This window comes from Durio zibethinus, chromosome 6 (genome assembly GCF_047325235.1).
Source record: "Durio zibethinus cultivar Kanyao isolate XHJ-2024 chromosome 6, ASM4732523v1, whole genome shotgun sequence".
Lineage (NCBI taxonomy): Eukaryota > Viridiplantae > Streptophyta > Magnoliopsida > Malvales > Malvaceae > Durio > Durio zibethinus.
Genome location: NC_143167.1, coordinates 21,444,611 through 21,459,796, shown reverse-complemented (window position 1 = coordinate 21,459,796; position 15,186 = coordinate 21,444,611). Strand labels below are relative to the sequence as shown.

Here is a 15,186-nt window from a genome sequence, read left to right as displayed (position 1 = left end):
TTAGGGTGGGTTATGTGTTGTAAGTGAAAGTCTTTGTTTTGGTTGGTTGCTTGATGGTTAAGCTGGTTCCAAGAAAAGTTATAGTGGTTTCTCCAATCTGGGTAATAGGTATTGCTATAGGAGTTGTAAGCAACTTTGGACAGTTGTGCATATTGGATTGTTTTTATCATAAATTGACACTTTTCACTAGCATGAGGTCAATCACAAATTTCACATAATCACAAAAGGTTTTGCATAGTATGAACAAGGTTGGTTTAGGATGGGGATCGTAAGGCTTTAATCTTTTTTAGTTAAATTGGCTAGTTGTGAATTAATGAAAGTAAAAGCATCAAGTTCATACACATTAGTAGTTTTCTTATGTACCTTACATTTCATGCCCCATTGGTAGTTGTTGGCTGCCATTTTTTTGATTAGTTCATGCACTTCCTTAGTAGTTTTGCTCATAAAGGCTCATTCAATAGCAGAATTTAATGTAGTTCTCATGGATGGTGTGAAACCATTATAAAAAATTTAAATTTGCAACCATTGAGGGTGACCATGATAAAGACACTTATGTAATAAATCCTTGAATCTCTCTTATGTGTCATAAAGCTTTTCACTATAAAATGACGTAAAAGTAGTTATTTCGTTCCTTAGCTTGGTAGTCTTGGTAGGTGAAAAGAACTTAGCAAGAAACTTTTACACCAAATCATCCCAAGTTGTGATTGATCCAAATGGTCAAGAAGATAACCAACTCTTTACCTTGTCCCTAAGAGAAAATAAAAAAAGTTTTAGTCTAATAGCATCATTTGAAACACCATTATATTTAAAATTATCACATAATTCAAGAAAACTAGATAAGTGGAGATTTGGATCATCACTTGGTATCCCTCTAAACAATATAAAAGTTTGGACTATTTGAATAATAGAAGGCTTAATTTTGCAGGTGTTTGCTTGTATGGCTAGCCTTCTTATGGATGGTTGAAAACCATTAGCATCAGGGACAATATAATTCCTTAACGTTCTATGACCTTTATTATTTGTATTCACCATTAGAGTTGGAGTTGGTGGTGTTGTTTACTCTCTTCTCAATTGTCTGAAAGTTTTTTCAATTTCGTTGTCAAATGGAGTTATGTCAACACTTCTAGATCTATGCATACAAATAAGAAAAAAGATCGAAATAGTTTAAAACAGATAAAAGTAAATGTTTAGATTGCAAAGGAGTAAAAATTCTTTATTAATATTGAATTGAACACTACTATAATCCATGGCAATGATGTCAAAAACTTGATTGCTTCTTTTCAAAATGCCTACAAGTGCATAGATCATAATCAAGTAATAAAGTATCTTTGCACAAGGATTATAGAATTGAATTGTTAGACGGATTGAAGTACCAAAGATGACAACTACCATAAGCTTTTATATCTAAACTAATGAAAGATTAAGTTGATTGCAATAATAATAAATCAGGAATATATAAAGAACAATAATATAGGTCAAGTCATTAAAATCTTGGATTAAGGTTGAAAACTAGATCTAAAGAATCCAAGATTGAAACTTGAAAGAAAGAAAGATTTCTGATTGTCGAAACCTGTAAAAACATAAAAGAAAAAATTATTGAATAAATCTTGCATAAACCAAAAGCTTGCAAAAAAGAATGAGGTTGCCAAACACTATACTAAAAAAAGATTGCTCAAAATTTGAATAATCAAAACTTAGAACAAGATTATGAAAACTGAAAGTAAGAAAGCTTTAAAAAACTTGTAAGTTGAAAACAAGAAAGCTTTAAAATAAAAATTACTTGTATTGAAATAAAGAAAGAATTTAGAAAGCAAAAGTTTGGTAATGGCTAATCTGTCACCTTATCCTAATAAAAAAGAAAACAAAGAAACTAAAGAAAAGAAAGAAAAAGAATGATGTGGAGTGAGATGTGGAATACAAGAGAGAGCTTCCCTATTTATACTATGGGGTATGGATAAAGAATAAGTAGCATTTTATCTAAACTCTAAAAGATAGAAGTTATCTTGATCCAATAGTGTTTGGCCAAACATGGTTTTTTGCTTCTTGGAATGCTTCGGCTAAATATGTTTCTTGCATTCAATCTTGGATGTTCATTTGTGTAACATGATTGATCTTGCATTCTTTCAAAGAGTTTCAGTTAAACATGATTTATCAAGACCATGTGTTTGCTTCACATTTAAATTCTTAAGAACAAAAATCAAAAGAGTCTTTGTTTTAATATAACTTTTCAATGGTGATCAAAAAGACATTGTGCAATCAAAACTCTCATAATTGAATGCATTTAAGAGTCCTTTCCTGAACAAAAGTCTTCAAATATCACATGCATGTAGAAGTTCTCCTAGATGTGGGAAAATCGAACATATGTAAGAGTTAAGTGCCATTAGGATTCCTACTTCAAGTAAAATTTAAGAAACCATATACCAAATGGATTCAGCTAAATGGGTTCTTGCATGGTTGAATATCATCTTGCATAGGTTCAAAAATTTTTAGTTAAATTGAACTTGTAAATTTCTATATATTTTAGTGCTATCATAGACTCATATATAGGTTGGGCTACTTACCCAGGCTCATGGCCTGAGACTTGAATAAAGATTTTCAAGTTTGAGTATGACTCGGTTCAAATTATTTTTTATTAAAAAATATTTTTATTTAAAAATATTTTTATATAAAAATATAAAAATATTATTTTAATATTATTTTGATTAGTTTGCAGGTCGAGTATACCTAAATTCGCAAGTCAAAACCATGAGTAGGACTTTGAAAGTATCAACTGAACTTAATTCGATCTGATTTGATCCATGGACACATTTTAAAAAGAAATGAGTAATTTTTTTTCTTTTTGATTGCAAGTGGTTGATTTTTTTAAAAAAAATTTAATCATAGATTTTTTTAATCTAACTTGAGAGAGAATAAAAATAAATAGAAAAAAATATTTTTTTAATTAAATATTTAACAATTATATGTAATTGTATATTTATTTTGAAATATTTGTAAATTTATAAATTTTTTTTAATGAAATGACAATATTTGATTAATTGATAGTTTAAATAATTTATACGATAAAAGTATATCAAATGTAAACATTATAATTAATATGCATGATTTTTGCAATGTTCATTCAATCTATTTCTTTCCTTATTAATTATTTTTTAAATAATTGAATAATTAAAAATCATATTCGCCTTATTCGACTTTTTGGCAAGTGGGGCCTCAATGTCCCATTTAATGCAAAATTATAGTTTATGATTTTCCCTGCTTTATTGAAAATATGTTAAGTAAGATGTAAACCTCATCATTCGACTCCGAAAGATGTCACATTCATTTCACAAAGAAAACCCACCACACTCATCTCAATCTCAATTAATTCAAAAAGGGATACTTTTCTTCCAAGCAGAGAAATCCAATTCACTGCCTCATCATGTCACCTTTAAATCCTTGAAATATATATATATATTATGTTCCAATGATGCTATCTACCCACCTCAAACAATTCCCAATCGCTCTCTCTCTCTTTAACTATGTAGTCGATTGCTCTGCTCTATCTCTTTAAAACAAAAGGCTGTCCACTCATTTCGTTAATCACTGTCTTGCTTGCTTTTTTTTTTTTATATAAAAAAATATTATAGTAGTAAAAATTTGAATTTTAAATTTATTAAATATTATTTTTTAAAAATAATTATATATATTAACTTAGTTAACTCCGAATTAACTTCAAATAAATAAAATCATAAAATCAGTAATTAAAAGCATATTTGTTATAATTTTTGGCTGCTTTATATGTTAAGTAATTACTTTTTACGGATGAAATTAATTACATTACGTTAAGCAGTTAAGCTAGACGATATTTATGACTTTGACCATTAAAGTGTTCTTCTCGTTTGCTTAACTAGGCACAAAAGTATAACCAATTACTTGGATCCTGTTAGACTATCTTACCTGCTTCCTTTTTTGACCCAAAAGCTTTGTTCAAGCTATCCACTTTAGATGATTCCAAGCTGCTTGCCCTACCTCACTACGAGAAACGTGACATTAACAGTAATATGTTTAGCAGATCGAACAATGGCAAGTCAAACTTTTCAATTGCATCGATAAATTGATATAATACTTCTTTTTGTTCATTATTTATGTGTCAAAATTATGTATTTTTCTTTTTTTTTATTCAAACAACTAATTCTTTTTTTTTTACAATGAAAGTCCCAATTTGAGAATAAGAGAAGCAATTATAAATACTAATATTTAAATTTTGGATTTATTAAATATCATAAATAGTTTCATGAATTAACTGAGCTTTTATTTGCTTGCACATTTCAAATTTATTTTTCATAATATTTTTTCCTTTGATATTAGAAAACATGAAGCCTTAATTAATTATATAAAACTTTACTATGAAATGTAAGTACAAAATGGGACAAAAGGAGTAATTTTATCTTTCACAACACAAAAATCTAAAGACAATTTTCTTTATATAATCTTTAAATAATAACAATGTCATTCAAATTATAAAAAGAAATTATTCGATATAAACTAAAGATATTCTTTTACAATTACTACAATGAGTTTTCATGTTTTGAAATTGTTGAATAAATGCTTCACTATCAACATTATCGGATGTCTCTTTTAATACATACATATATACATACATATATATATATATATATAAATATAATCAAATAATCATTTATTATATTATCTCTCATTCGATTATATAATATTTTGCTCATTTCAGGAGGTTATTTTATTAATAAAAATTTGTTTCTTATATATTTAAAAAATATTAAAATGTTAGTATTTAAATATTGTTTTCTATATATTTAAATATTGTCTTGGCAAAGTTTTTGAGATGTTAATCAAGCTTGATTCAGTCTGATTCCTACTTATATACACTTCTAATGACTAGCAAAATCAAGACTAATTTTAGTAAAAAAATAACGAACAAATAATTCTTTCTTTATATTCACTATCTTCTCCAAACAAAAGCCATATAACTATCTTTATTTTTCACTGATTAAGTGTTGACCTCTGAATTTCATATCGATATTATTCAATCTATCCTTAATTTTATTTCTCAATAAAGTCAATTTAAAATTTATCCTAAATGAATATACATTTTCGAGGAATTTGAAATTTCATTGGGTCAAGTGACCCTACTACTCAAGTTCCATATATACCCCTAATAATTATTGAGCCCTAAATTTTTTAATTTTCAGCTTCAAATCCCGTTGTATGTAAATTTAGTCCAACTTTTAAATGATTGGTTTTGTTAATTTGGTTTATTTATTTTATGGATATATATGATATTATTTATAGAAAGTTACTTGATTGTAATTGTCATTTCCACTTATATATATAACTCATAAAAAATTGTGAGGTCTTACAAATAATTTTGCTGTAAAAAATATTTCATAACAAAATCAACCCACATGATGTAAAATGTAGTAGTTTGCAACATCTATTGCAATATAAGACCTAGAAAAAAAGTGTTTTTTTAAGAGGATATAAATTGTTGTAACTTGTAAGGTGTTACAAATTGTTGCCCTAATTCACTAAAAAAATGTGGCATTTAACAATATAAATAAAAAGTTTTCAAATAAATTATATCTAAGAAAGATAAAGAAAAAAATTCACATGATTCCCTTTAATTAAAAAATTAGATTACATCTTATTTTGTATTTGAGATTATCAAAATTTAATCCCTAATTATTAGAATTAAAAGTTCTCTATTTTACTAACTGACTACATGATTATTCTTAAATTCCATCCTTTAATTTCTTTTGGCCGATTCCTTCATTTATGTTTGGTTAAGAAGTATTACTGCGAGATAAAATGTGGAGGAACTTAATTAACTCCTAGTAAAAGGAAATTATAGATAGGAATAAAGAACGAAGGAAACAAATTACAGTGGTGTCCAAAAAAAAATCATTTATAACTTTTAAAAGTGATCTACAATAATTGATAGTAAAAGAAATTTTGACAGCATTCAACATGCTTTCCAAATACTGTCAAGTGAAGAACTCATCCATTGGTAGTAGCTAGGCTACCTTTGAGTTTTCTTTTGGCTCCTTTTAATGGAATAAAATTAGGGAAAATAGTCCTTTAAATCTACCTTTAACCTCCTGTTTAGATGCGATTCTTGGAAGGCACGCATTGTTTTTCCAATATCAAACCCTCTTCATTTGTTCCTATATATTATCTTTTTTTCTTTTTTTAATTTTGTTTTAGGCATTCAGTTTTTATATTTTCTTTTTGGTTCTACATATAAAGTTAGAATTTAGAGGCTCAAAGCAAAGTTATAAAGTTTGCATGCAATGATTTTATTTACAATGATTAAAAAGAGTCCCAGCATTTGCAAATAATCTTTGTGAACTGATGTCTATGTGACGCTTGTCCCCTTATCATTTGAAAATGGTGCGGATAATGTCCAATCTCAACATAACATCTCTCTCGCTTTTAAAAAAAAAAAAAAAATTATTTATTCATTTAGACTTCATAATTTTCATATTTATATTGTATAAAACATTAATAATTCGTATATTAATATCATATAAAATATTAATAATTTATATATTTTTATTATATTTTATATGAAAATTATCATAAATCGTATCGATGTGAAAATACAAAAAGTATAAATTTTTTGTTAAATTTATATATAATTTTTGTTAAAATTTTAAATCGTATCATATTTATATTTTTATATTATATTATTATATCAAATTTTAAATTATTCGATTTGATTCAATTTCATATAAAATATTCATGATCATTTGTTTAAAATTAAAAAAAAAAGGAGCATTCATCATGATTCATGACCATAAGTCATTGTAAATTATTTGGACAGTGTAATTTCCTTGGGTATATCACTTTAACGTAAAAAGGCCGTGGTCACAAAACAAATATGACAGACAAAATAATTAGATAGTCCTTTTTATTGATCACAAATTCGAATAAATATATATATTATATTAGTATTATATATAATCAATCAATTATATAATAACACTTTGTTAATGAACAAAATTAACAATAATCAAATCTTTAAAAATAAATTTTAATAAGTTGCATGACAGCCACAATTATCATTATTTTTAGAAATTTGACTACTTTTTTATATACTTATGTTATTTTACGATTGATTGATAATGTATAATATTTATATAGGATTTAACGCATATATCATATAACAAATATATATTAACTCATATATATTTTTTATAAAATATTTTTCTCTAAATAAAAATTTTAAAAAATGCATCAACGCGCTTATATATATATATATGTATATGTCAGTGGAATTAATTTGTATTAGTGTAAAATTAAAAAAAATATATATTTTTTAATTATTAATTTTAATAGATTAAAAGGACAAGAGAGTCTAATGAAAAAAAAAAAAAAGGATTAATCTCATCCTTTGCATCTATTACAGTCAATTGTTAGAAAAATATAAAACTTTCTATATAAATTGATCCCGCTCTGTATATATGTATATAAAATATGATATCTCCCTTTTCCTTCCCAGGTTTGTAGCAGAAAATTTTACCCCAAAGGGGAGGTAAAATAATTGCAGCACTTCAGTGTAAGGTCGACATTGTACGAAGAGAACCTTTTGTCACTAAGAAAGAAATAATTAGAGCTCTGCAAATGGGAAAGAAATGATAAACGCAAATCAAAATCTTGTTGTATAATTTTTGAGTGAAGAAGAAATAAGAGGAGAAATATTTAAAAATCAAACTCTCTCTCTATCTCTATCTCTCAAGTGCAAAGATGGATGCATATAAAAAATTATAACCAGAACATGATATATTATGATATGAGGAGGAGTGTTGCATATATAATTAACATATATTTTGATATTATCTAAACAAAATATGAAGCATAAACATTGTTGTCAACTTAACACAATTGATTTCTGTTTTACGTTCTTTATTTGGGGTACCAAAAACTGTCTTTTGGAAATGGATGGGATTATAAGACAAAAGCCATATGAAGTTTTGCAGAGAGCTGAAAAAGAGCCAATAATGCAATGCAGGATAGCAGACAGAGGGTTGCTTTTTGGGTACTTGGAGAATAAAATGCTGTCTCTCGACGAGGATTGGCGTGAAGTTGAACACCCCTTTCCCCCTTTATGTCCTCTCTCTCACTGTCACTCAGCCCAGATAATTAACACATTAATGAATGAAAAGAATGTACATTTCATTTCTTTATAATATTGTACATTACTACAACAAATGATAAATATGATATGAAAAAGAAAAAAAAAAAAGGAAAATTACAACTTTCCTTAATTTTCATCTCCTAATCACACTATATATGGTCTCATCTGCCTTCTTTCTACCTTTTCTCTTTATTACTTTTTTTGAATTTCTGCTGGCTTTGTCTGTGCATTCAAAGGGTGATGTGGAAAAAGGAGGGGACCTTCTATCAGCCTCTGTTAAATTTGAAATGTGGGTCTCCTCTCTTGGGGTTTGGGGGACCCTTTCTTCTCTATACATCTCTCTCTTCCTTTCTTGTTTTTGTTGGTTTTTGTCATTTATTTATTTTTATGTATACAAAAACAAATGAAAATTTTATAGTAAATATAAAGGAAACCATGTTATGCTAGTCCTATTATACTGTGGTATGGCTGTTATATATATATATACATATATATGGTAGTTGTAGAATATTAAATACAAGTGCAACACATTGAACAAAAAGGGAACATATGGTTTAGATTGAGATCTTTTTTTGCAGCTTTTCATCACCTTGGGGGAAAAATTATCGGATAACCGCATCATGCCATGGAAATTTTACTACTCCATATACATAGATATTTTCAAGTCCCAACAACTTAATATTCTTATTATTATATTAAAAGATCACTTTTTGTTTTATAACAAAATCATTCTTTAGTAATTAATTAAATATAAACGATGGTGCAGTGTAACTGTAACTGAAGAGAGAGAGAGAAAGCAAAGGAAGTGGAAATGAAAAGCTAAAAAAGCTGTCCACATTCAAAAGGAGAAAAAAAATATAAATATAATAAAAAGGAAAAGAAGATGAATGACAAGGAAGTATAAAGAAGGAGGTTTGGTCTGTTGTGTGTTTTCAAAAACTCTACTAAGCTTTTCTTTCAAAAATCTCACAATTTAGCTATTTCCCTTTGAGGTGGTGTGATTTCATTTCAAGTCATCTAAGCTCACACTAGCTGTTTTCTTTTGAGCACGAGAGAGGAAGCCTAACAGCTTTATTTTCTCAAAGCTTTTACGTTACAAAGAGAAACAAAGGGGCGGGGTGGAGTTAAGGTTAGAGAGATAAGAATAAGAAAAGAAAGTAGAGAAGAAGAATTTTGGTCCCATAAGAAAAGAAGTTTTCACAAAGGGGGTGGTGTGGGGGGTGGGTTTTGGCCAAGTGATGCGCTCAGGAGCCTGTACGGTTCAGCAGACCCTCACAGCAGAGGCTGCTTCAGTATTGAAGCACTCTCTCAGCTTGGCAAGGAGGAGAGGCCATGCTCAGGTCACTCCCCTCCACGTGGCTGCCACTTTGCTAAGCTCAAGGGCTAGTCTTTTGAGAAGGGCTTGTCTAAAGTCTCAGCCTCACCAGACTTCTCATCCTCTTCAGTGTAGAGCTCTTGAACTTTGCTTCAATGTGGCTCTCAACAGACTACCGACAACTCCAGGTCCTCTCCTTCATGGCCAACCGTCTCTTTCGAACGCTCTAATCGCAGCACTTAAAAGAGCACAAGCCCACCAGAGAAGGGGTTGCATTGAGCAACAGCAACAACAGCCTCTCCTCACTATAAAGGTAGAGCTAGAACAGCTTATCATATCCATACTAGACGACCCTAGCGTTAGTAGGGTTATGAGAGAGGCTGGTTTCTCCAGCACTGCTGTCAAGAACAACATAGAAGACTCCTCCTCTTCATCTGTCTTTCAGTGTTATAGCACGTCGGGTGGGGTCTTTTCGTCACCTTGTTCTCCTTCTCCTTCTGACACTCAGAGAGAAATCGTCAACCCTAGCACTTTCTGGCGCCAAACCCATTTCTTGACCTACTCTTCTGAGCAAAACCCATTTTTCTTTTCGCCTCAAAAGAAAGTTCCAAGCAACTATATTACAGATTCAGCATCTGTGAAGGAAGATATCAAGTTGGTTTTTGAGGTTTTTCTGAGGAAAAAAAGAAAGAATACTGTGATAGTTGGTGACTGTGTGTCCACAACTGAAGGCCTTGTTTCAGAGCTTACGGCCAGGATAGAAAGAGGAGATGTTCCAGAGGAAATGAAACACGTACATTTCGTCAAATTTTATTTTGCGCCTGTTTCTTTGAGATTCATGAAAAAAGAGGATGTTGAAAAGCATCTCACAGACCTGAAAGGGAGAGTGGATTCTATAGCATCTGGGGGAGAGGGTGCCATTATCTATACGGGAGACTTAAGATGGACTGCTGAAGAAAATGTCAATGGAGAAATCCCAGGTTATAGTGCAGCTGATCATCTTGTAACTGAAATAGGAAGGTTGCTCTCTGACTATAACTTCTCAACCGCAAAGGTGTGGTTGGTGGCCACTGCAAGTTACCAAACATACCTGAGGTGCCAAATGAGGCAACCTCCTCTTGAGGCTCAATGGGCACTTCAAGCTGTTTCTGTTCCATCAGGAGGACTTGGTTTGAGCCTCCATGCTTCCAGGTTTGCTCTTTTCCTTCATCTTAAACCTTTATATTAGTATCATTAATTCATTATGTACATGAATCGTCCATTAATGTGGTTAATATTGCTTGAAGCTTTTGTTGTTGTACTAGTTTTATCTTCAACCTCTCAGTCCGTATTGTCTGAATGAGGCCAAAATCATTCTGCAAAAGTATGGTTGGTATGACGTATATGAATCACTTTCCTTGTATTTTTACCATGCTTTGTCGGGATGTAGCCGCTGCATAATTGCAGACTTCTATTAGCAGAAAACCGAAAGCAAAAGGAAAATGAAAAAGTTTTCAAGGTTGCTTTTGTTTTTTTGTTTCTTTTTGTTTTGTTCCTCGCTCTCGCGCTTCTTTCCCATGTTTCGATGTGGTGGATTTTGTCTTTTTCTTTTGTTTTGAAGGAATTTTAAAGAGATAAAAGACATAAACGGCTTTTCCTTGAGTTGCAGCTTCATCAATACTATACCTTTTTGTTTTTAAAACTTTATTAAAATTTATTATATTATTACATTATCGGCTGCCTCCATATATTACAAAATCCCTTTTTTTGGACGTTTTGATCTTTGGCTTTTTATTGGCTACTATTTCTTTCTTTTCCATCCCTATTTCTCGGCCCTCTATAGTACAACATTATTTTCCCCTAAATTGGCGTTAATTAATTTTTTTTGGCCTGAAAATTGGCGGTAATTGTCTTGATAAGAAGGATTCCAACCCAAGAATTCTCCCAGCAATTTTGCTATTTAGCTTGCCACTAGCTACTTAGACAAACTTATTTTTTTAAGCAGAGAAAATATAAAAATTTTAATTGAAACATATTTCTGTTACCAATTCAGTTTAGATAATCTTAGTATAAAAATTACAGAAGATATAATTTTGATATTGTGGTTATGCAGTGTCAATGATTCAAGGATGACCTGCGGTCAGAACCGATCTCAAGGGCTGGAAATGAAGCCATTTGCTAACGAGGAAGAGCATGATAAGCTCAGTTGCTGTGCCGAATGCACTTCAAATTATGAGAAAGATATACAGTCGTTTACTTCCGGCCAGCAAAAGCACTTGCTACCATGGTTGCAACCTCTTGGTAGTAACAACGCCAGCCAAAAGGTACCAAAATTTAAGATAAACCGATTTTTTAAACGATTTTGAAACAATGTTATTCCTTTATTTAGTTTGTTTTTTCTCTTGAATTATCAGACGTTTATTTAATCTGCAGGATGAAATGTTTGAACTGAGGAGAAAGTGGAACAGACTGTGCCACAGTTTACACCAAGGTAGGCATAATCAGATCCATTTGAGATCCACAATGAATAACAACCAAAGCTTGAGCGGAAAAGGCTATCCTCATTATGCATCATCATACCCTGTGTGGCCTTGTCAAATCAGCATCTTCCCAGATTCGACTTCAATCTCTTTCACTGATTCTGGTTCGAAGCTGAAGCACAGCCCCAATTCGGTGGCTAAATTCAGACGGCAAAACTCATGTACCATTGAGTTCAACTTAGGTAACGGAGCTCACAAGCACCAATCAGGAGAACCAAACTTGGACTCACTTAAGAACAGTGAGGATAAAGAGGTAAAGATCACCCTTGCTCTTGGTAATTATCATTTTTCAAATTCAGGGAAACCAGTGAAAGAGACAAGTGAATTGTGCAAGCAGTTGCAAGCCAATGTGCCTTGGCAATCTGAGATTATTCCTTCAATAACTGAGGCCCTGATGGATTCCAAGTCCACCAAAAAAGAAACTTGGTTACTGATTCAGGGGAATGATGTAATTGGAAAAAGGAGATTGGCACGTGCAGTCGCAGAATCTGTTTTGGGGTCAGCTGATTTGCTCTTGCACATGAACATGAGAAACGAGGAGGCAACCTCATGTTATGGAAGACTCGTAAGAGCATTTAGGAAAAATGAAAGGCTTGTAGTCTTGGTGGAAAATGTTGATTTGGCAGATACCCAGTTCCTAAAACTCCTAGGTGATGAATTTGAAACGGAAGCATTTGGAGAATCAAGAGAAACGGAGGGAGGTATTAGCCAAGCAATATTCATTTTAACCAAGTCCATTTCCTCGAGCTATGAAGATGGGAAAAAGAATCAGGATTCTGTGATCGAGATGAAGCTGAATGTCAATGAAAAAATTAGCAGTTTTGGGACACAAAACTTTGATAACAAGAGAAAAGTCGAGTGGGGTGTTTCAAACAAGATCAAAACGCCAAGAATCGATCAGGAAGATGCATCTTCCATTGCTGCTGAGAATGGAACCCTCAAGAAAGATTTATCAAGGCAGTCAAGTTTCAACACTCTTGATCTGAACATGAAAGTTGATGAGGATGATGAAAATGGGGAAAAAACTGGAGAGTTTAGTCCCATTTCAAGTGATTTAACTAGGGAGACCATAGCTGATCCGCATATCCAAAATGGCTTCCTCGAATTGATCCAGAACCGCTACATTTTCAACCAAAATGCAGCAGAGGACATGGAAATGAAAGAGTTCTTCATGTCCAAGATGAAGGGATCCCTGGAGGAAACTTTTGGGGGTGAAAATGTCATTAGGTTTAGTGTTGAAGAGAGGGTGTTGGAGGGGATTTTATTTGGTTCAAGTTATTTTATCAACAGCGTTTTTGAGAAGTGGCTAAAAGACATTTTTCAGACAGGATTGCAAACAGCTAAAATTGGCGGGAAAGAGGGTATAGATGAAATTAGATTAAGTTATGGGGGTATACGTGAAAAGGCAATAGAAAATGGGTACATGGGGACTTGCCTCCCCAAGAAAATCCAAGTTTCCTTCATGGGCTAAATTGGGGGATTTTCTTTTGTAAAATTCCTGACAACAGGGAAAATGACCACAATATCCTTTGTGTAACTGCTCACTTTCATAGGATGTGTTTTGTTGTATTTCTTTGTTCAATTAATTTTCAGTGCTCTTTATCATATTCGTTTTCTTATGGAATTCGTCTTGTACCATTATCATTTTTTATTCTTATACTCTTTTAACATATTTAGAATTAGAGTGATTTTAGTACCAAAAGATTTAGAGTGATTTGCATCAGAAAGTTTGGTCTTTCCTAGAAAAAAATTAATTAAAATTCTAAATTAAGTCGAAAACTTCTCTATTAAAAGCAATCAAATAAAAATTTAAAACAAAATTTCATATTAATCCATAAATTAAAAGCATAATTATATAAATTAAGTTAAACAAATTTAAAATTTTTTATTAAGTTTTGATTTTTTTAGATAAACATTTTAATTAAAAACTATGACATTTTTATTATTAGATAAATACTCATCAAATTCTGATTATAAACTTTGTAATAATTTTTTTTTGCATATTATTGATTTTATTATTGAATTGTATCGATTTATAAATTTTTATTTAATCATTGGAAGTTCAAGAACCTTATATAAGTTCTGTATGTACCACTTGTTAAAAAAAAAAAAATCTAGTGTGACTTGGGATGGTTTTCATGCATTAAAAAGTTTAACTGTTTCCATCTCTTGACTGATTAAATCCCGCTCATTTTCGGCCCTCACAAGCAGAAAAATGTAGGAAAGAGTTTCAAAGCCAGTCTTTTTCTTCCTCTTTGTATTTTTATGGATAAGATTAAGAATGCCACAGAACCAGGAATACAAGAAGAAAAAGTGAACATAGGATCTTAATCTTCTCACTCTGATGAGGTCATTATTGATAATTTTGAATTTTTTTTAGATAAATAATTTTGAATTATCTTTTTTTTTTGCCAACTAATAATTTTTTAAAAAATAAAAATTGATAATGCTCATAAAAAATAATCGTAAATCATTATATTAAAATTAATTTTTCTTTTTTTTTTCTCTTTATTTCTTTCCTATCAAAGGGTAAGGATAAAAAGGCAATGTACCATATCACACAAACAATCTCAACAAAGTTAATTTAGCATTGAAATTGAAAGTGTTTTTTCATTGAAATGCTTCTTTAACTTAATTTTAATACTAAACAATAAAAAAAACGATTTTTTGTTCTAAAAGTATTGTTTATGAATCTAAACAAAAAACTTCTAAAAAAGTACTTTTGAATTCAAACTAATGTTATTAATTTTGTTTTAGAATTAGTCGAATTGGTCTATACAATTATATCAAAAAATAATATATTTGTGATTTTTCGTACTGAATTTAGCATCAAGTAATATCAATTTTTTTTGCATCTTGGTTGGTTTTGGTGTTGGTATGTGAATGCGAAATATGTTTTGCAATTTTAACTTGTTTTTATTATTTGACCATTTTTAACCTAATAAAAAAATAAAATTAATAGAAAAAATTATAGTTGATGATTTGTATTATATTATGTAAAATATTGAAATTCATGCATTCATACTATGTTTTACAAAAAATTATATGTCACAATTCGTGTTGATACAAAAATACAAAATATATTTTTTAGTTTTGTTAAACTTATATATAGTTATTAATAAAATTTTAAGTCATGTCATTTTTGTATCCTATTTTTATATCATATTCATATAGTATTATAAATTGACAATTTTAGAAAA

The 15,186-nt window shown here is 30.3% G+C and overlaps 1 protein-coding gene and 1 non-coding gene across 2 annotated transcripts; both read left to right on the top strand.

The window, feature by feature from the left end:
• Positions 1-532: 532 nt before the first annotated feature.
• On the top strand, positions 533-639 carry LOC149518488 (small nucleolar RNA R71). Its single transcript, XR_016343366.1, has one exon. It is a non-coding gene; the product is annotated as a small nucleolar RNA R71 (small nucleolar RNA).
• Positions 640-8,927: 8,288 nt separating this feature from the next.
• LOC111285390 (protein SMAX1-LIKE 4-like) lies at positions 8,928-13,680 on the top strand. Its single transcript, XM_022874817.2, has 3 exons — positions 8,928-10,658; positions 11,560-11,770; positions 11,880-13,680. The coding sequence occupies exons 1-3, from the start codon at positions 9,391-9,393 to the stop codon at positions 13,455-13,457; spliced, it is 3,057 nt and encodes a 1,018-aa protein (XP_022730552.2). The 5' UTR covers positions 8,928-9,390; the 3' UTR covers positions 13,458-13,680.
• The last annotated feature ends 1,506 nt before the right edge of the window (positions 13,681-15,186 follow it).

Bases quoted from the DNA above. Each gene is read 5' to 3' on its own strand.
- LOC111285390 (XM_022874817.2), top strand. From the start codon at position 9,391: ATGCGCTCAGGAGCCTGTACGGTTCAGCAGACCCTCACAGCAGAGGCT. The intron at 10,659-11,559 runs GTTTGCTCTTTT...GTGGTTATGCAG, and splicing joins TTGAGCCTCCATGCTTCCAG to TGTCAATGATTCAAGGATGA. The intron at 11,771-11,879 runs GTACCAAAATTT...TTTAATCTGCAG, and splicing joins GTAACAACGCCAGCCAAAAG to GATGAAATGTTTGAACTGAG.